General features: G+C 38.4%; 1 protein-coding gene across 3 annotated transcripts in view; it reads left to right on the forward strand.

Moving 5' to 3' along the window:
• Window positions 1-22,555, forward strand: part of srpk2 (SRSF protein kinase 2) — a 63,920-nt gene that overhangs the window by 5,827 nt on the left and 35,538 nt on the right. The window contains exon 1 of one of the 3 annotated variants that reach the window (XM_037543030.1): window positions 16,985-17,639. The exons of the other annotated variants lie outside the window; for them this stretch is intronic. Within the exon in view, the coding sequence (XP_037398927.1) occupies window positions 17,602-17,639 (38 nt within the window). The 5' untranslated portion in view covers window positions 16,985-17,601. Of the gene's footprint in view, window positions 1-16,984; window positions 17,640-22,555 lie in introns of those variants that run through there. 3 annotated transcript variants of the gene reach the window in all.

A 22,555-nucleotide genomic window follows, 5' to 3' on the forward strand; every position in this document is an offset into this window, starting at 1 on the left:
AAGGGCAGTAACATATGAACTGAGCTTCTCAGGTAAATTGGGATTAATGTTCTGTATGTCCTTGATTTTATAAGGACCTTTCTCCTGTGTTTGCCTAACATGCAGTGATCATTTGATCTGAATCTCCTTTTCTGCCTCTCATGGACTGCATGCATGCCTCTGTCCCTTATGGCCTCTTACACTCTTTAAATGACACATGAATTGACCACTCCCTACTTGACAACATGGTTCCTCTAAGCTTACAGCCACAACAAAGTGTGAATGAGAAGAATAGAGAAATGTTTCTGTTCCCTGCAACATCACAACACACACACAGCTGTAGTGGGTGTGGTGCAGTTATGTGGAGAGAGAGAGAGAGAGAGAAAGAGAGAGAGAGATCTTGTGTTTTTTTTTTTGATTGTGAGAGATACCAATGATGACACTTATGTCTAATTTGGTCTTTTACTCAAATACAGTACTGAGCAGAATTCACCAGAATTCACCCTTTATTCATTTAATTTTCAGTCAAAACAGCCATAAAGTCAAAGTTTTTCAGTGGATATTTCTGAGATTTGATGTAAGAAAAATCCACTTGCATAAGTAAGCAGAAGGTCAAAATGCAACAAGATTTCCAAAAAGTTCAAAAAATGATTGATACATAAATTGGGACTTCTTTGGTGGCCGGGAGACCACCAAAACTTACAATCAAATAAACAGTACTGAAAGCTTTCATCTTTGAGAGAGAGGAGAAAATCAAGCTCCCCTCTTACTTCAGATCTGAAAACATTCACAGGTGTTTCTGTCCATCCTTCCACTGTGAGAAGACAACAAAACACTCTGAGTCTGAAAAGTGTCTAGCTGTCAAGACGGCCTTAAGTAAGTAAAGAAAATAGGCAAAAAAGAAGAAAACCAGCACTTGAACACTGAAACCGAACATCTGGAGATTTTATGGACTGATGAGTCCATATTTGGATCATTTGGATTTTGAGAAACAGGAAACAACCAACTTCTAAGACTGAACTTTCAGATGTGGAAGATACTTTTCCAGATTTCTGTGCAAAGCTGAAAGTCTTGATGTAAATTAAAGATTCTCAAAATTAAAATGCCATGTATTATGCAGGTTAAACCATAAATAAAGGCCTAGCACATTGGAGTAAGTGCCCTAAAACAGGCTTCCTCAGTAGGGCGTAAGAGAGAAGACAAACACTTTATAGGGAGTGAGTGAACTTGTGAACCTTTCAAGGTCAAAAGCCGAGATGGAAAAGTACCAGCATGCGCTTGGCACAATGTTTTTTTTTTTAAAAAAAGGATTCAGACTAGACTTGGAGATAATGGTTCACACAAGACCCTATTTGATAGACATATGAAGGTCAATTTGGATATAATGGTGGTTTTGTGAAACCAGGAGATGACAAAAAGAGGTGGGGCGATGTCACCCCACCTTCACCGAGGGTATAAAACATGTGTACAAACTCTGTATATTTGGGAGTGTCATCCAATGGCCTTTGTAATACATTCTCCATGCTCAAAAGGAATAAAGAACCCGCACTTCTGAATTCTGAAGAGTCTTCTCGTATTTCTTAGTTCGTTCGATTCTTTTTATTTTCTTTCAGCAAACAAATTGAATTCGTTTTATTTTACAAACCATAGATAGAACTTAGGCTTGGTGGTCAAACAAGTGTCGAGGGACGACAGTCTCCAAAAAGAATGGAAGTTGTGAAGAAAGAAAGGCAAAACTTTTACGTATTGAGTAGTATAATTAAAATAAAGAATAAATAAAGTATAAATAATTGTCATAAATTTTTATTATTATTATAAATTATAGTTCAGTATTGGGGCTTCTGTGTAATTTTTCCTTTGAATATCTTGTATTCAAATGGGAACTTTACTGTATTAAAAAAAAATTCTGCATATTTAAATCATTAACATGAAGACAAAGTCATTCAGTGTGGTTTGATGAGAAATCCGCAATCAGAGTTGTTCACCGTGGCAGTGACAGGAACCAGAAGTCTGAAGATTTTAATGCTTCTAAAAGTTCTCTCAATGAAAATTCTTATAGGAAATGCTTATGAAGATACTGCCTGATACAAGAGACATTGTTTTACATTAGTTTTGAGAGAAGCTTTTGGCCTAAAACAGCAAACAAAGACAAACAATGTTTTCCTGACTTACCACTGTTATCCACATTACATACAGAAACTCAGATGTGTAGATTCACTGGTGGTTTTGGATTGTAAATAGAATGGCTGTATTTATGTTGTCATTGTTGTGACTCCTTGTTCCTATCTCCACTGTAAAAGAAGCCAGTCAGTTTCTCTACAACAAACTATTTCTCCCCAAAACCATTTTGAATGACTTTGTTTGAGTCTCAAGCTTTGAATTAGACACCTTGAAAAATCTGAAATTATCCTTTAATGGCTGCTTTGACAGAAAATGAAATAAAAGAACTGCTCAGTACTGTATAATAATGATGGCCGGAAGACGGTTTGGTCGATACAGTGAACAGATACGCTTTATTAATAGTTCTCTGTTAATAGCTCTTTCACACACATGTGTTAAGAGAAGTGCTTTGTGTAGAGCAGCATGTGACAGATCCGAATGTGTATCTGATTCTGTGCTATTTGCTTCATGCCATCAGATTTCCTGCCTCGACTGTATTGACTGTGTGAGTGCTGCTGTGAAACTCTGCCCTGGCTGGAGGGAGTGTTCTTGATGTTCATTTTACTTTTATGTTGCGTCTGTTTGTGTGTGCATGCTCTCTTTCTCTCTCACTCTCTCTCTTTCTTTCTCTCTCTCTCTCTCTCTCTCTCTCTCTCTCTCTCTCTCTCTCTCTCTCTCTCTCTCTCTCTCTCTCTCTCACAAACACACACACACACACACGTACAGCTGGATGACTGATAAGATGGGACTAAAGGCAGTAGCTTCTCCGCAGGCCTGCCTGCATTCTAATCTCTTTTTTCTAGATTTCTGTTGTCGTTTAAATCTCGACTTGCATTGTTAAGCTGGTTTGCTGCAGGTCTGGGGAATGTGTGTCTGTGTGTAGCCCGCGTACACATAGAGCTGTGATTATCCCCTGTGTGATATCTGTCTATTTGGATGATAGGCACGCATCAGAGTGTAAACTGTATTGATTTTTGTCTTGCATTTCTGTAGCTGGGAGTTATAGATAGTGACACAGCACATAGGGGAGAGGAAATGTGTTTAACAGACCCATTGAACAGAACTGGGATGGATGATATGGCCTAAAGCTTGTATTAATAATGTGCTGAGTTTTTGATGATAATAATCGAGCTACACAACGCAGTGAAGACTATCTGAGAACATTAGATCTCCACCAACAGATTCGTTGACTCTATATAATTGTGGTCTGATCTGTTTGAGATTAATTGTGTTCATCTCTCACATACTAATAACTGACAAAGCGTGGACTTGGCTGATACGGTTATAGAATTTAGGTCAATATGAGGCAATGCAGCGTAAAAGGCAGAGAATAGAGATTATATAGACTACGTCAGTGTGTTATGATTTATGACAAACCAATAGATTGCAAAAAAAGGATATAAAGGAATAGGATATTTTGAAAATAGGACGATTCTCTGGTGCTTAGCACAGGACTGCTAGATTCTTCCAACTTTTAGGTGTTTCTGGAATTCAAGAGGAAAAATGCTGATATGTCTCAAGGAGTCTAAAGAATTTAAAAAGTAGTGAGGTCATTTTTCAAGCCTTGTTATTTTCATCATAATGAGAGTCTTTTACTACTGATTTACTACATTAATTATAGGGTGGCACGATGATCTGTATCGGCAGATTTTTGCTGAAAAAATATCGGCGTCAGACAGATATGTAGACCCGACTAATATTTCACACCGATGTATTTATGATGTATTTATTGTACTCTGCAAAATGTTTAGTTGATGCTAGGCTGCTGTTCCTCTACAAATAAATATTATATTTCTCTGCAATGATAATACAGCTGGACCTGGTCCCAGTTTCTACGTTTATATTACATTAGATCTGGTTGGATGCCTAAGTGGATACAATAAAAGAAACATAAACCAGGAAACACATAAAACCAAATTTCTCAAGAGCTTTCCATTTTAAGGGAAGATGTGCTGAGAAACAACAGTATATTCATTGCTAAAGATGTTTTTTTTTTAACGTTTCACTAATAAATATAAAATTTTGACTAGTACAAATTCAGTTATTACTTGTTGGCAATGAATTCTAACCAGTAAAATGTAATTTTCACATGTTAGAATCTAAACATGTCATATTACTCTTATTTCGATTACAAGCTAGCTTGATGAATTAGCTATATTTCTTGACCGCCCTCAAGATTAAAGACCTTTTTATATAGTCGCCTGTGCACTGCAACAAAACTTCATCAAGTGACCATTGTAAACCATGTACCATTAACCAAACTAGGGCATTTAGGTCATTGTGTGTGGCATTGGATTGATTGCAGCTGTTTGTGGAGATAAATAACAATGTCCAAAACTGATGTACAAGCATAACTGTTTCCTTATTTCTTGTTTGAATTAAATGACAACCCAGGTGGCTATTCAGTTAAAAACTGAACTCTTGATGCATCTGTAGCTTCATCACAGAAAATTTCCTGTCTCTGTTGATGGGATTGCACTAAGCACAATGGGTAATGGAGATCAGTGTCATAAGAGCTAGAAGTGGGAGGGGATGGAGATGTGCAGATATCAGAGAGATGAGGGAAAAAGAAAATGAAAAGAACAACACTTCGAGAGTAAGGGCAACGGAAGTCTATGAGAGGAAAGACAAAAGGGTAAGAGAGTGTGTAGCATTAGCTTCTTTGTCTTGATCATTCACTGAGTGATATCACGTACTTGTCTTCTCCTCAAAGCATGTCGATTTACCTAAATTTTGCTTTCCGTTAATTATTGTCTGTGTGTAACTGTAAGCTCGTAGCCTGGCTTTCCCACCCACTCTCTTTAGGCATTTTACTAAGATTAGAAACAACAGTTGGGTGGCACCCATGCCAGTCAGGGTGCCAGGGGAAACAGCAGCAGAAGGTAAACCCACTGTGTCCTCATATGAATGCCCAACAGTATAGTTCCTTGGGGAAGTGAAGTGCTAATGAACCTGAACAACTAACCACAGACTGCACACGAGGGATCCACCAAATGATTAATTTAGTAAATGACTAATCTGTTTTTATGCCTTTTTATTTTTTTGTGTTAATGATTTGTTGTAATTTAGATGTGTTGATTCCATTTAATTAAGTATTAATAATTCATGTACAATACCTCTCTAAAGCTTTACCACTGTATTCACAAAATAGTGCACTGACACAGTTTTTTGTGGTGGGTTTTTGGGGCTCTTTACAAAGAAGCTGGGGTTCAGTCACTCTAAACTCTAAAGTATATTAAGTTATTTATTTATTCTAGTATTCTGTTTATTCAGTACATTTCATTTTTTATCATTAGAATGAAGTTCATAATATTGGCAGGACATCTGCAGTATTTCAACAGTGTTGACATAGAAGCAAAAATACAGTTTATATCCAGTGTTCATAGGCCTAATGTCAATACAATTTACATCCAAGGCTCATAGACCTAGTTCTGACAAGTTCACAGTTGCAACTCATTTTGTAAAATCTTTTTTTTTTTTCAAAATTTTATACACAAATCTAAAATGTCTAACTAAATTTATTTTCTAAGTCCATAGACACTACTGATGTCAACTAGGCACTAGTGGAATCAGTTGAAAACACATCTAAAATGTTAATGAATGGGTACTTAACAAACAATTGTGCATATAAAACAGCATGTAAATAAAGTCCTTGCAAAACTGATTATTAAAGGAAGAAGTGCACTATGTCTTCTTTGATCAGACAGTGTGAGACAGACCATGTCTATCATTCTCCGAATCTTGTGAAAAAAATGGTGTGTCTCTATCAGCCGGCTACAATTCTGCAAAAACAGAGAATATGTTTTGATTTTAATGCGTTGAGATATTTTCATTCTTCTTGGTTATCAAAGTGCCTCAGATGTGGCTGTACCATTTGTCTGGCTTGTCCTATTGTCATGACTCATCTTTTTCTTATTCTTTCTTTGCTTGAACACTTACTCTCCACCTGCACTCGTCCTCTGGTCCCAGACAGATTTTTTTTCACCAGAGAAACTAAAGAGTCTCTTTTATACTAAAACTGCTTTACAGTTTTACAGTTGTTTGATTGCACCATTAGAACTATGTAGAAATTATGTTTTAGTATTTAAACCATGGCGGCATTTGTTATTTGTGTTTCTTCACATCGTAGTCTATTAAATGGCAGTGTTGTTTTTAATGAAATCTGTGCTTAAAGCAATGCAAAAAGACTTTACGGCAACACTTTCTATGAATGTCACGTTTGTAAGCATCTATAAACACATTCATAACGTGTTATAATGCATTCATAAGGCATCATAACCATGACTATAAATATTTTAAAAAATGTATTACATGTTATAGCTATGCTTATTATGCATTATAAATTGCTAGCATAATGCATTATAAGTACTGTTCATAACAAATCATAAGAGCTCATAAGTTGTATTTGTCCGCTCTAAGTAAAGTGAAGTGTAGTGTACTAAAGTATTACCAGGGAGGCTTTAAATTGAAGTATTTACTGATAAATTTACTGAAACACTAAAACATACACAATGAAGCACATTATATGCTTCATATTTCAGATTTTAAACTATTGATGCCCTCAGTGTTTTACCCAATGTCGGAAAGGTAGTGTACACCACCGTTAGCTTGACACTAACACTGCAGCCTTAACAGCACCAATGGCGAGAAATCTAATATTAAATAATAATATTTAATAAACTTTGTATTTGTATTTTGTATATTTGTATATATGTTATATGTATATAACATGTTAAAAATGTGTTTATATGCAGCTCTTAGTGGAGAAGCCTTGTTTGAGTCTGATTTGCACCCTCTGAACAAACAGTCATAACTCAGGAAATGTTTACTCTATCGCTTAACCGGATAGATGGTGTGAGAAAAGACCCTGTGAGGATTATTTTGGTGTAATGTTGTGTGTATTGAGGAGAAAATATCTGAGTTATGACAAGTTAAACACAGAAATCTTGAAATAAGCAGATTCTGATTTTGAGAAATTTACATGGGAGTGAATGGGGCAGTTTTCTGTGCCTAGTGCCAAACAAATGCTCCTAACCTTGAAGTTAATTGATAAAATGATGAGATGTTTTGAGGTGTCAGAAAGGACAAGTTTCTCTTCATTTAAAACTGAAATGGAGTTTCTAGGTGAAAGCTTAAGGATTTTAAAGCAGATTCCCTGCGTAACAGCTGTGTCTGTGCGACTGAGTGGCCTGCTGTGAAATTATTGATGTCAGTTAGTATTTGAAGTTCTGAACATTCCGCCATTCACGCTTATGGGAGGTTTTTAATTTTTAAACTTAATTTTATTAAAAACTACCAATCCCATCGACTCCAAACATACATAGCACAAGTCACAGCGCTGAGACCTTCAAAACGCAGTTTGAACGGATTCTGTCCGTTAAAAAGAAGTATGAGAGAAAGCAATAGAGTGCTTTTTCAAGTACTCTAAAAATGTCATTTTTTAGAGGGCTCCATTACTTTTTGCAGCCTGCAATGTCTAAATTGCAAAGCCTACTATTGCACTAACTTTAGCAACAATTAGCAAATAATATATTGTTCAGACATACCTAACAGCGAGGTAGCCAGTTTGTGAATAAGACCAGAAGTCACACTGTCTTTTCAGAACGGTCAATTTGTGGACCTAGTGTCTTTATAGATGAATGATGTGCAGATTATGAACATTTTCAGTAGAAAATGAAGCTATTTCACTCTTATTTAAGACAAATAAGTACAAGAAAGGAAAATGACACTGTACAATAGTGTGTTGCACCACAAGAATGCTCTAAACACACTGTTGTCTTTTATGTGCTACTGTCATCTAAACAACCTGTAGCTCACCTTCAAAGTAATTTTTTTTCCGCAAATTTTATGATCAGTGTTTAAGATACAGCCAAAAATCCGAGACCATTAGTGAAAATACTTGCTTTCTTTTCTAATTTAATAGAAATGTTTTTCATTAGTTTGTATTATCAGCATAACAGTCCAAATGAAATTTTAACATAAAGTTCAGAATTTCTCAGTATTTGGTGACCATCTTTTGCTTTAAGAACTCCACAAGATTGTGCTTACGCCTTTGATGGGTTAATCAAGAAAGGAATAAGACTAAAAATGTCTTTTGTACAAAGGCCAGTGTCACAAATTTGCTTAAATTTGAGTAGTGATCTAGAAGTAGTGCAGAATTATGAATCTTTCTTTTTTATTGTACTTCTTTTATATTTTTAAAAATATATATATTTTAAAAAATTAAACAATTAAAATGTTCTGTTGGTGATTTTCCAAGTCTATATGTCTGCCCTGTTTTTGTTTCTTCTTTTTCTTCTTCTTCTTCCTCCTCCTCCTCCTCCTCCTTAGAAGTTGGAATGTAGTAAGACTGTTGTGACTCACCCATTTGTTTTTTCACTCCTTTTTATGATTCTTTTTCATTTCACTTTACAGACCAGATGGTTTTCATAGTCATTGAATTTTCAGTAAGAAGCCATTAAATTTAGCTTTTTAAAAAAAACTGAACGTCTGACCCAAAGGACGTCACTGCATTTTATACTCATACTGCTAACTCTAACTGTAAACATCCTCCATCCTATCAGTCAAACCCACTGATTTTCATTTAAATCTAGAGCCATCAAACTTTACAGAAATATTCAGTTAGATTATACAGCTCTGAATTAGTTTCTCATGTTGTTCATAGCTTCACTTAATGTCTTGGCTATAAAGGACACAAGTGTTACCTGTGCTGACACAGGTTTGAAGTGTCTTCAAGGCTTCTGACGAAATCACTTATAATGTGAAGTACTGCTGATTTAGAGTTCATTTGTGTGTCGCAAGTCTGTATGTGAGGTAAGATTTGTGGAATGGACTGGATTTGTGTGAGAAGATACAGCTTCCTCTTTGCCAGTGTACTCTTAATGGTCAGTTGTGATTCTTTAGCCAACTTGTTACTAAAATAATATTGTTTTTAACACTTTATGGTAGTTAATAAACTCTGAAGAATACCCTCTCACTCCTGCATAAGAGATATTTTTGAGCCAAATTGAATTATTTGATTAATCACATGTGTAATTAGGCTAGTGTGCACTATAAGCACACTACTGTCACAGCAAGAAATGTATGTATTACATACTTTCATGGCGCCTCATGGAATATAAATGTTACTGTAAAGAAGTAAATTGCAAACATCTATTCTTGAACACAATTTCTAACCATACATACAATTGAATGTATGATAGTGAATCATAATATATGATTGTTCACTATTTTTATCATGATAGATTTTGTCCAGTTTGCTGAGCCTTAAGCTTTGTTGTTTGAGCTTTGCTAGAGGCCATGGCTGCTTCTTGGAACTATATGTAAGATTAAATCATGATCACTTGAAAAGTTTGTAATGCTGGGCAAACTTAAAAATAGCATCTATAGATCAACATTTAAGCAGTTCAGATTAAGTGGAGAGCAGTTGTATGAAATGTTAAATAAAAACCATCGTATTGTTGGTTTTGGTAGTATTCAAATGTGGCAGGACTGCGGCTTTTTTCTGTTTCAACTCATCAAATCTCAGAAAAATTCAATATGCACTACACGTTGTGTATCATGAAAATGTCTTAAAGAATCATTTAATACGTTTGCCACATCGCCCACACGTACTGTAAAGTAGTTCTAGCTGTATTCCTTACAACTAATGTAATAACTTACTTAAAGGGACAAGCTTTGTAGTGTACTTTACAGTGTAATAACAATTCTGTTTCACTGTTAATCTGCATCAGCGTTACATAATAATTGGCTTATTACAGTGTGCTTTATCAGCTCTTTCTGCTAACTTTCATAATTTTCACATTTTTAAGCACACATTCAAACTCAGATCAGTGTTTCAGTCTGTAATGGCTGGCAGTAACACACTGAGAGATTAACATTGCTCACTGCTGCCACCTGTCGGAGAATGACCTCTGGCTGGAAAAACCAGAAGAACCACAAGGACTCCATTCTTTTCATCCCTCTCTGTTTGTTCTCTGTGCTTTAGGGATTTGTTGTGATATTTGGAGAAGATCCTGGAACGGTGTGGGCCTGAGGCTTGTGTTTTAGTGTTTGAGTGAACAGGCTGCATATTCTGCAGGCACAGTGAGCAGCATGACCACAGTCACAGATCTTATCTGTAGCTCTGCTTTAATTTGTGCAATATTACAAACTGATGTGTTATTATTTAAGATGGGTGAAAGAGGTTTGAAGATGCTGACATTAAAGAAAAATGAGGAGCACTGCAAGGAACATGTGCAAGCACTTACAGCAAGCAAGGCAGCAAGTTACAACTGCTAGCACTGCTGCCATAAGAAACCATTGTACCTCCAAAATTACCTGGCAGTGGTTTTAGGCTAATTAGGTTTTCTTGGTGTTGATTTATTGATCTCTGAGGGGTAAAATGGCCCCAGAGAATGATGTGGAGGTTAAGGCTGTAGATGCAAAGGTGACAAGGTTGAATTGACTAGCAGCTTTGCAGGCATTGTTACTATTGTAGTATTAACCATTGCTTGGGTGAATCTAGTCGTATAACTCGTGTGTGTAATAATGCATTGTGTGTGTAACAAGACATCACAAGGCAAAACTGACAATGTGCATCATGGAGAGAGGAGGTAATGCTTCTGTGATAATGCTGCAATGCTGCCTGGTTTTCTGTTTATAGGAGTTCTTAGGGGTTTAAATCAGCTCATGATGCAATATGATTCACAATACGGGGTTTTGTATTCTTAAAATAATAGCATAATATATCTGCATTGCTTGAACACAAAGGTTTACACACACATTGTGCCATAACATAATTGTAGTCCTCATTTTTCTTAATTTATTTTGTTCAGAATAATTTGCCAAAATAGACCCCAGTATTTTGAATCATATTAAATTATGAGCTGAGACACACTTCATAACTCTATGATAAATAGTAAACCATCCAGCACTGAATGCATAGATGTGTAAAGCACCAGGCACATAAACATCTGATAAACAATCTCAAATGTATGCAGTTCAGTTTGATAATTTTGCTGTTGGTGTGTGGTATTATTTTGTGTTTTTTTTAAATACATCAAATACACAAATGTTTCTAGAGAAACAATTTAAACAGTGGATTTATTTTGAAGAACTATGATATTGAAGACCAAACCTAATAGCTAATGGCTAATGTTTACAATTTCAAATTTCAAAAAATGATGCCACACTTAAGTAAACATTTATATAGTTGTTTATAATTGTGCATAGCATTTGAAAATTGATGCATGTGAATCGCCACAATCAGATCAGTAGATAAACCCATAGTATGCGAGTATTGGTTAATCAGTTTCTGCAGCACTAGGGCAGCAGGGGTCAGGCAGCTTAGCTCTTAGCCTCAGATTCATTATGAAGGTGTAGTCAGATATGTTGTTGCCTGCGTATTAGAGCTGTATTCAGAGTATTGGCATTGCAATATATCATGGATAAATATGGATACCTGTGTATTGATGCTGTTTATCTGAAATTGCTTTTACACCGTATGCACAAGTGAAACTGATGCTGCATTTAAACTTGAGAGTGTGATATTTGCATCATCTAGCACATGCAAATTGGATGCAGTAGTCAGGGTTTACTCTTCATTTCTGAATATTTATATAAAAACTCAGCTTAAAGATATGTTAATTTACTAGTTTCTCATGCGCTACTCTGTCTGTGAATAAAGTATCTTTTATATACTGTTCATAAGGCAAATGTAGTTCAGTTGGCTGCATTAGTGAGTCATTAGTTTGTAGACTGCATTATGTACCATTTTGGTTCCATCTTTTTAGCACTGCTTCACATTGTAGTGTTGTTGTGATTAGATCACTCAAACCATATTTGATGGTGGGCAGAGACAGATTTTGCCCACATTTGACACAGGTGTAAATGGAAAGCATTTCCTGTGTACAGTTTTCGTGTACAATTACATAAGCTTTTATACGTCTTCTGTGTTCTGACTAGCAGGTGAAAGGAAATACAAGATGGAGGATACATGAGGCTGGAGTCATCCTGAAACCAAGTGCCTTCTTGCACTTTGGTGAAAGGCAGAGCTTGTCCACTCTTATCATAACAGGGGTAAACAGAAATAAAATGGAAACCACATAAGTGTTGGTGTGCTTCTTGTGCAGGAAAATAACAACTGATCTCATTTAGTCACTTTAGGGATGCATTTTAGTAAAGTGCATAAATGGAATCCAAAGTATATACAGATGTGTCTGCTATATTGCCTGTTGTATAGTGATGCTATTATTGTGTAATCAATTGCTGCTAATTGTGTGTATGTATGGTAACCATATACTGATTCTTAAGCATCTGTTTCTCATGGCACTTCCAGATTAGAAGTGCTACAGCAACAATCAAATAATTGCATATGCATTGTATGTAAAATGACTGTGGGCCATTTTATGAATTAAAGGGTCATCAGGATAGGTCATGTCAAGCAGACGGCAGGTTGTGAATAATAATGATCAAAGCTTTGTGCTGCCTGCAAAAGAGCTGGAGGCTTCATCTTGTGACTTTTGTTTTGAGGTCTCTTAACTTCACTGATTATGATACCTGACACTGGTGCCAAGAGAGGTCACCATCAGATCTGACCTTTTGAAACCCTGCAAGTGTGTGCCAAATTAAAAAATTAAACTCTTGCTGAATCCAGTCAGGAGAAATGAGAAAAACTTTCCTTCTTTATGCCTTATTTATAAAGGAAATGCTTCAGATCATGTATAGCACTGCTAAAATTTCTAACACAGTAGAAATCATTCATGCCACGTTCAAGTACTTTGGATGAATGACCCGGTCAGCACATATGTACTTCACTTTGTACTCTATTTCTGTTTCGAGTTTGCAGTATTGTTTCCTGATTGCTTTGTTCTCCACTGGCTGAGAGGAAGTGCAGTGCCTAGTCAGGCCAGCAGAGAGCACACTCTGGGTGTTTGTGTAAGTGAGGTGATGAAAACTCAAAGGACTTTTGGATTATTCTTTATTCTTTTTAATTGCTTTGACTGAAATTGTAAAACTCTTCAGACTCCCAACACAGAAGTCTGTAGTAAGCTATGAACACTATAGCTAACTCCTAATACTGGACCCGGAAGCAAAAACAACAGCATGAGATGATTAGATATTCTAAACACTTTTCTAAACACTTGTTTGTTCATGTATATTTTTGCAGTGAATGTATATTTTTCTATTATTAACTTGCATATTGCTGTGCAGTTAGCCTCGTCTTGTCCTTTTAAGCTGAAAGTGAAAGAAAAGAGCAAGTTAGAGCATGCTGCTGTTTTGTTGTGTAAGAGGCTGTATAAAGGTGAAGAGCACTAGAGAGTAGAGGCATGATGAGGAGAGAGGGCTCCATGCAGAGGCTGTAATTGGTTAGAGATTGATGGTCTTGATGGATGCAGGTAGGTGTGTGTGTGCGCGCATGTGTGTGTGTGTGTGTGTGTGTGTGTGTGTGTGTGTGTGTGTGTGTGTGTGTGCGCGCGAGAGAGAGAGAGAGAGAGAGAGAGAGAGAGAGAGAGAGAGAGAGAGAGAAAGAATTGATGGTATTGACTGCTGTACATGACTCAGCTTTGTTTTGGTGGAACACAAAGAAGCAGCTGGCTGACCAGGTTAAAGATCAGACACACACACTTGCATCAATTATCTTAGACCCACATCACTTAACTAATGAAGTAATTTGAGCATTCTGTTGGAGAGTGTGAAAAACGGTGTTTGCACATAAACCCTTTCTGCTTCTGCTGCCTGGCTGCTCTTTATCACACACACACACACACACACACACACACACACACACACATACACACACACACACACACACACACTCTCAGTGGTCTTTCTGCCATTGTGAAATCACAGACAGTAAGCAATGTGAGTGCCAGCTGATGATCTTTGCACTGTTCCCCTCAGGAGCATCACTATTTAACTTAGAATGTGTGTGTGTGTGTGTGTGTGTGTGTGTTAGAGAGATGGATTATTTCAGACAAGGTTTTACAGTGTTTTGCTTTTTTCTAATGCCTGGCCCGAATCCCAATATTTTGTCAGATTTAGTTGCAGACCTACAGTCTGATTCTTGCTGACAGGCAGGTCCCAGCATGCTGTAAGGATGTTGAACTGTAGGTGGCGCTAAATTGCTGACCATAACAGAAAACACTGATACAGCTGCATCTAGATGTCTCTCTCTCTGTTTCGTACTGTCTCTCAATATTTCTTACTATTTCTCTCTCTCTGTTTTTCAATGTCTCTTTGTTTCTCATTGTCTGTGTCTGTTTCTCACTGTCTCTCTGTTTCTTACTGTTTCTCTCTGTTTTTCACTGTCTCTCTTTGTTTCTTACTGTTTCTCACTGTCTCTCTGTTTCTTACTGTTTCTCTCTGTTTCTCACTGTCTCTCTGTTTCTTACTGTTTCTCTCTGTTTGTCACTGTCTCTCTCTGTTTCTTACGGTTTCTCACTGTCTCTCTGTTTCTTACTGTTTCTCACTGTTTTTTACTGTTTCTCTCTCTGTTTCTCACTGTCTCTCTGTTTCTTACTGTTTCTCTCTCTGTTTCTAACTGTTTCGTTCTGTTTTTACTGTTGCTCTTTCTGTTTCTTACTGTTTCTCTCTGTTTCTTACGGTTTCTCACTGTCTCTCTGTTTCTCACTGTTTTTTACTGTTTCTCTCTCTGTTTCTCACTGTCTCTCTGTTTCTTACTGTTTCTCTCTCTGTTTCTAACTGTTTCTTTCTGTTTTTACTGTTGCTCTTTCTGTTTCTTACTGTTTCTCTCTGTTTCTCTGTCTCTCTCTGGTTCTTGCTGTTTCTTACTGTTTCTGTCTCTGTTTCTCTGTCTCTCTCTTTTTCTCTCTGTCTCTCTCTGTTTCTCATTGTCTTTCTTTCTGTCTCTCTATCTCTCTCTGTCACTGTCTCTCTGTATTCCTCTGTATATCTGTCCCTCTCTGTCTCCATTTCTCTGTCGTTCTCTCTGTCCCACCCTGTCTCTCTGCTTCTGTCACTGTCTCTGTCTCTCTCTGTTTCTCTCTCTGTATGTTTCTCTCTCTTTCTCCCTATGTGTCTGTCTGTCTGTCTGTCTGTCTCTCTCTCTCTCTCTCTCTCTCTCTCTCTCTCTCTCTCTCTCTCTCTCGCTCTCTCTTTGTCTTTCTCTCTCTCCACTTAAAAAGGTGTTAGAACAGCATAAATGTTCACAGTGTACCAGGACCGCTAGATATATATTTATCACACCCACACACACACACTCACACACACACACACACACACAGCAGTCTGTGGTTGTTTGAGAACCCCACGCTTTCTGTGACGTAGCAAACCATATACTGGAATAAACCGGCTCCATCACTATAGCAACTGTCTGATCTGTGATTAGCTAAGGAACAAGTGCACATCGAGCATAAAAAGAAACACACAAACTCACACTCCCACACACACTAAGCACTTCTTTAGGGAAGAGAAAATGAGGTAAAAAACAGAGGAAATCAGATAGAGAAGACCCAAATTGCCTGCCTCCCTCTCTCTCTCCACAGTTTTTGTATTTTTGGAGTCAGTATCAAGGCTGCTTTTCCATGGCCTACTTCCGCAGCTTCTGATGGAAAGAGAGAGATGGTGAGAGGAGGTAAAATTCTATGAGACTCATATGAACACATATACATGCACACCTCAGAGAACTGTAGACTGTTAATTGCTTGTACCATGCAGTACATTATACGTCTCATTTTTCCCTTTATTTTCTGACCCATATGCAGAGTGCAAACAGTAACTATGACCTGGTGATGCCTAATGAAAAGGGCACTCAGGCTAAAAGGTCTGTTCACTGCATGTGTGTGTATGTGTGTGTGTGTGTGTGTGTGTATATATATATATACATACATATAGTCTGCGTCGTATATGCTTTAAGTTATAGTATTCACGTTCAAGCATGCTCATCTGTGTCTCTGTGCACAGTTGTGTTTAGTTGAGCGTCATCTTTGTCTTCCATGTACATGGTTGCTCATGCTGCATTGCCTTCAGATGTGTAATTACGTGGTTATGTTTTTTTTTGTAGACATGCTTCTGAAAAATACAGTACAAGCAGAAAGAGATCACATATTGGTGTGTGCATTGAATTTGCTCTCTTATGTTTTTTGCAGACTTTTCGTGTTTTTTTATTTATAGCTCACCATCCATGACCATGTTCAGACTGTGTTTGTGCCTATCAGAGTGTTCTGGGGAATTTTTTATCGGCTCTTTAGTTCAGAATGCAGACACTAAGAGCGTGCAGAATGCTGTCCCCATTTTACATGTGAACAAGTGCCAAGCATAGTTGCAGTAACCTCAGCACAACCTCGATTCTCCTTGCAAGAAATGAGGTCTGAATGAGGGGGGTGAGAGAGAGAGAGAGAGAGAGAGAGAGAGAGTATAACACAGTATCAGTCCCCTTATGATATCAGCCCCCTTATGATGCCCCTCCAGGGCTCCGCATCTTCCCCTGTCATTCTTTCTGTTGCTCAGTCATATAAAAACAGATCCATCTGTTGGAAAAGTGAAAGAGAAATGAAATAGAGAGCATTGATGGGGACAGAGTGCTGAGAAGAAGCGCACAGCTACAGCAGCAGAGACGACAGCTGTAAAATGGAGGGAGAGAGAGAAATAGAAAGAGGAGAGACATGGGAGAGAAAACAAGACAGAAAGGGGAAAGTATATATGTACCGTGTTGCCCAGAGAAACAGAATGTCGTAACAGGATGGAAGTAAGGGAAGAGAGGGGGAGGGTGGCATGGCCTGTGCTGTGGGAGGGGACGATAGAGTGAGGGAGAGAGGGATGGGTGCATTTTGCCCTCCCTCTCTCCACAGCACCCCCCTCCCCTTAGGCAGTGGTTTAGCCCGCTGCGTTCACAGCCTCTGTTGTTGTGCAGAGCTGCAGAAGGGCCTGCCGAGCCAACCACTGCGCTGAGAGAGAGAGAGAGAGAGAGAGAGAGAGTATGAAAGAGAGCAAGAGCGCAAGCAGCAGCAGGCAGACAGCGTGAGGGAGTTCCAACCGTTCATTTCATCATCATCCAGAAAACAAACGACAGCAGCAAAGGGCAGCGGAGGACGACAACGTCAGAAGGAGGGATAAAAATAAGAAAGAAATCCTCCGAGCCTGGAAAAAGAAACAGTGAAAGGAGAGACTGAGTAAAGAAAGGAAGGAAGGAAGGAGGGAGGGAGAGGGGTGAGGAGGGGCTCCTCACATCGTCGGAGTCTCCTTGCTCACACGCAGCAAGATTTTGGCATTCTCTGGTTTGCTTCTCTTTCTTCGTTTGCCCTCCATCCTTTCATTTTCTTTGAGAAAGAGGGGAGAGGAGGAGGAGGAGGCAGCCCCCCCACGCCTCCCGGCTGAGACGAACAGCACAGAGAGGAGGTGAAGAGGGGGAGACACTAAAGAGGAGGAGAGACAGTTAGAGAGAGAAAGAGAACGTGGTTTTATTTGTTCCTTGTTGCCTCTATCGTTCCTTTGGGAGCGAGCGGCTGGAAGCCTCTGCTCATGTCCGTCAACTCAGAAAAATCCTCGTCCCCGGAAAGGTAACATGTCTCAACACATTGTACTATGTGTCCTTTCTCATTTACCTGTCTTTATGACTCACTGTCTCCTGCCCTCCATTCCACCTCCACTCCATCTACCTCTCCATCCTTTTCTCTCCGTTTTTCCATCTCTCTCTACGTCCATGTGCATTGTAAGCAGACTGCTGTCTTCTTTTATTGTCTGCGTTAGCCTTAGCACGCTGATCCGGAGGAGGAGAACGTATGCATGCGGGAATGCACAACAATGTGTTTCGTACTGTACCCACACACACAGAACAGGGCGCTTTGGCTGGGTGTCATTCCATATTAGCCTCTAAGCTTACAAAGGCAAAGCAGAAAGGCAGAGCAAACGCATTGGCAGAAAACATGATGTTACAGTGCTTTAACATCAAAACACAACCATAGCAAAAGCACAGGTGCTTTCAGTTCCTTATATCTCAAAGAGACCCCGGTAGCATAGTGCAACAAAAGGTCCACCACAATGTTTGTTTACGTCAAAACATATCATCATTGTTCTGCAGGTATCAGCTGATATTAGATCTGACATGGTTCTGTAAACCTGTTCCACAGTATGTTAAATTAGGTTTTTTCATGCTAGGACCCAATGTAGGACATCTTGTCCAGGACAAAATGTTTGGATCGCAGCCGTGTTAGACAGCGATTCACATCATCGCACAATGTTAGCATAAAAACAATGGAGAAAAACATCAGTAAAGCATTATCTGTAACTTATTATACAACACATGCAAAATATTGTTTTCTCCTTAGTTGCACAGCAGAGTCCAAAGTGAAAATTTATTGCAGATTTAAGATTAAGTCAATCAAATATAATCATCACGTCAAATTGACACAAAGCAACCTGTATATAACCTGTTTTGGATTGATTAGGACTCCAACAAGCAGGGCTTTGTGACTCACTGTAATGTATGTAACACAAAGAATCACTCTTTGAAGCACCCTTAATATATTCAAATCAAAATTCAAATTTTCAGGCACATTAACTCACAGACCACAACTCTGCATTGTGCATCCTTTATTTTGACTGTGTTCACTGTGTTTATTCTATATTTAAAGATGTAGCCTCTCCACAGTACTGATATGTGCAAGTTTATACATGTTCAGATTGTGCACGGTATTGTACATGAGGGTTCTGTGCAGATATGTTCATGAATGTGCAGTAGGCCTATGTATATTTAGATAGCCGTGACGTCGCCAATGCCAGGTGAAGCCAGCCATGCTCAGTGACTCACAGCTCATGGAGGCGGTGCCAAGACGCTGTGAACACAACAGCGCAGCAGCGGGCAGCAGACTGGCATCCAGACCCTTGCAGGGACAGAGAGAGATAAAGAAATGGATGGATGAATAGATGGATGGATAGATGAACTCAAAGCTATCTGATGCTGTGCCAAGGCTGAGTGGGCACTTAGCAGAACAGCAGCAGGGAAGCAGACAGCGCACTGGCATTCACAATGGAAGGAATGGGCATTAATAAATCTTTTGATGTACAGAGATGCATGTATTGAAAATTGAAGAGTTAAGAGTAGGACTAATAGCAGATACTGTATGTTTTTTAGGCTTTTTTATAGTGGTATGATTGCTGAGCAGATCTTTGTGATGGGTTGGTGAGATTGAGATTCCCCATGGAGCATTCTTAGTGTGGGGCATAATACTCAAAGAAACCCTCCTGTACTGTTAAATCTATATTATCCCATTAAGAATATAATTTTTTGTTGTGAAATCGAGCTAACATTAACATGGTGCATACCTGTCAATTTAATTAATATAGAAATAGGGACGTGAATAGTGGAGCACCTGCCAGAACTTTACAGAATGCATACTGTTCCCCTGGATTCCACATTATTATGTATTAAACTTAGCACTGCATTCAGGAGAATTTTCTGTCACATATGTACTCTGTTTACATGCTGGCTGATTTTGCTTAGCATCCATGGTAGGCTTTTTAAAATGTCAACATGCAAAATCTACTCTGGTGTTTGAGGACACTGTATTGGTCAGTAGTGATGGGCAGTGTAATGCAAATATGTAGATGAATCCAGTTTGTGCTGTTGCCATGACCACATTACTACATAGCGCATCAGAATTTTGTGAAACTTGTATTTTTAAAATGTTAAAACTTGTGAGATTTATGTTCATGGCTGTGAGGCTTGACATTTACGATGGTGGTAAATTCGCATGGCCATTTGAAAGGTGCCTTGTTTTATCCAGCCTAAATTCATTACATTGAAAAGCACTTTTGCTAATGTTCTGTCAGCTTTTCCATTTGTGGGCAGAGTTGAATAGGTCAATTAGATTTTGCACGTTATTTGTACGTTATCCCAGTTAAAATGGTTAACATGCTAGCACAGCAAAGCACACAGAGCATATGGACCGTCAGATCATCCAAAATGCAGTATAATATCGATGGAATGTATGTAGTGACGTATTTAAACAATCAGAATATAGATGTTCACATATTACTGAATTGGCCAGCATAGCTGTCAGTAACTAAGCACACAAAGGTCCAATTATATACCCATTGCTAGGAGGTGTGAATGCAGTGTGAACAAGCATACCCCTGCCTCCATGGTGCTCTTGAGCAGAGCAGTTAACCTCCACCTGCTCGAGGGGCACAGGAGTGTGGCAGACCATGGCTTTGGCAACAAAATAGATCAGGGGAAGGTAAATGGGTGAATTTTGAAGGCAAACATAGATCTCTATGCCTAAACATTAAGCACTGTGAAAATGCTGATAATCAAATTCCTATTGAGTGCAGCCTGTGTTCATGACATTAATATTTTTAATGTTAACTTTAATGTAAACTGTTAATGTTAAATGTTGGGCTGTTGCAAAACATTGTTTAATCCTAATTGGATCTATTAAAAAGGATGAACAAGGTGATCTTCTGAATAATGCTTAGTATACCAGAACTGTCAAGGCCTCAAAAGACTAGACAGTCTGTGGCATGTAATATTACTAAAAGGAGCATTCAACCCATAATGTAATTTAAAGTGTGACATTTTACAACAAGGAAGGAGGTGGTGAAGGCTTGCTAGTAGAGACCTGATGAGGCATGAAGATTGTGGGCTAAAGAAGTGAGTGCCACCCTGACTGAAACTAGTGGGTGGGGTGTCTTCTTTCTCTGGACTGAGCCATGCCAGAGCAACATGAAGGTGCACGTCTACTGTGAGAGACTGCCCCAAGTGTGCCAATTTAGAGCTTTGCATATTCAGCACTCAACTAAAGCACTAGCTGATTACTGGGCCCAAGTGAGTTGGGAGCGAGAATGGAACAAGAATATTGCCTGGCTTTTTTACATTTCTGAACTAAAGAAAAAAATTTCTAGCCAGTGCATGCCAGGGTATCATAATGGAATCCTCCATAAATCCCCAGCAGTCCATCTTAGTTTTCTAGTTCAGTTTGTGGAGCCCAGGCTTTGAGATCTGAGCAGGTGGGCCATGTAATCTCATAGGTGCATATAACTATATAGGATGGAACAGGAGAGAATCTGAGCCTGACAGTACCAGCAAACAGACACACTGAGACAGTTTCTGAGGGTTTTTAAGTGCGCATGTGGATGAAACTACACCACTATACAAATAGTTCCATGAAAAGCTTGGGTGGTTTCTGACACTGTATCACATACTGTATCTCTAAGAATGGATTACATTCCACGCAAAATTCAGGCTTCAGGATGGCTGCTGCTGTCTTTCGTAGGTGCACAAAATTGGAATCGGCCAAGATCAGAATTTTTGTTCCAAATGCATGATGAGAATTTGGGTCAATTTATAGTTTATTTTGGTTAATCTCTTTAGCAATTTTATGATGCAATTAACACGATCAGGAAATGGCACTTGCGCTGTATTTGAACGCTTCTGCTACACCTACATCAAAATGTTGCATGACTCGTTGTGCTAAATAGCCAGTTTAGATGCAGCACTTTATTTGATTCATGTTATTTAAAGATGAAACAATTTAAAAGATTTTTGTTTAAAGCTGCAGTCTAAAAGATTTTTTAATGAAATTGAAAGAATTAGCATTACTGAATCAGGAAGAGAAATACATGCTAAGTTTGGTGTGTGTGCACTGCTGCTAGTCTCCCTGTAAAGCCTGAAATAATGATTTAAAAATCAGAGGGGTCAGGTTGGATTTCGTGGCTTAGGCATGCACTTTGCACAGTGCTACTTGGTGGAGTGTTAGCTTCCGTTCCTTGTTAGCTGTATAAATGTTATAGTTTCAGTGCAAAACTGAAGAAGCAAATTTTGCGCATCAATCATGTCTTATCTGTGTCAAAACGTTAGATGTAAGGTGGGATATTTTGGGAAAGGAGAAATTGGGTTAATTTTTTGCTTATCTATACCTTTAGATTTTAAGGTTGTGTTCCAAATATATGTCTGTGCTTGTGAGTGTGTATGCATGTCAAAGGGACTGAAGATTGATGTGACAGGAAATTTCCAAACTGTGATTTAAGTGTGTTTGTAGCCTGTATCTGTGCTCATGTTTGCATGTATCAATAGGCTGTATTGAAGTCATGTTAGGCTGTGGCCTCCAGGAGATTTCAGGAGATTGGTCTCCAGATGATTTTTACTATTTTTAAGGTGTTTAATGGAAGCGTGGAAAGGTGATCTTATTAAGAAATAAATTAGCTAAACCCCTTAAATTGAAGGCTTATGATATCCTGAGGCAAGGCTGCCCACCCCTTCACTCAATGAGAGAACATATTTTGATACTATATATAACTTACTAAATTCGTATTTACTTATTAAATTCATAGTAACAAAATAAACTGTATTGTTTCCAATAATTAAAAAAAAAATTAATTTGAAACTACCTACTTTCTTTATAAGTATACTTATCCGTTTGGCCCTCAGCCCAGCACAGACATTGCACTTGCACCCCCAAAACACAAAGTTTGGGCA

The sequence above is a fragment of the Pygocentrus nattereri genome, chromosome 11 (genome assembly GCF_015220715.1).
Source record: "Pygocentrus nattereri isolate fPygNat1 chromosome 11, fPygNat1.pri, whole genome shotgun sequence".
Taxonomy (NCBI): domain Eukaryota; kingdom Metazoa; phylum Chordata; class Actinopteri; order Characiformes; family Serrasalmidae; genus Pygocentrus; species Pygocentrus nattereri.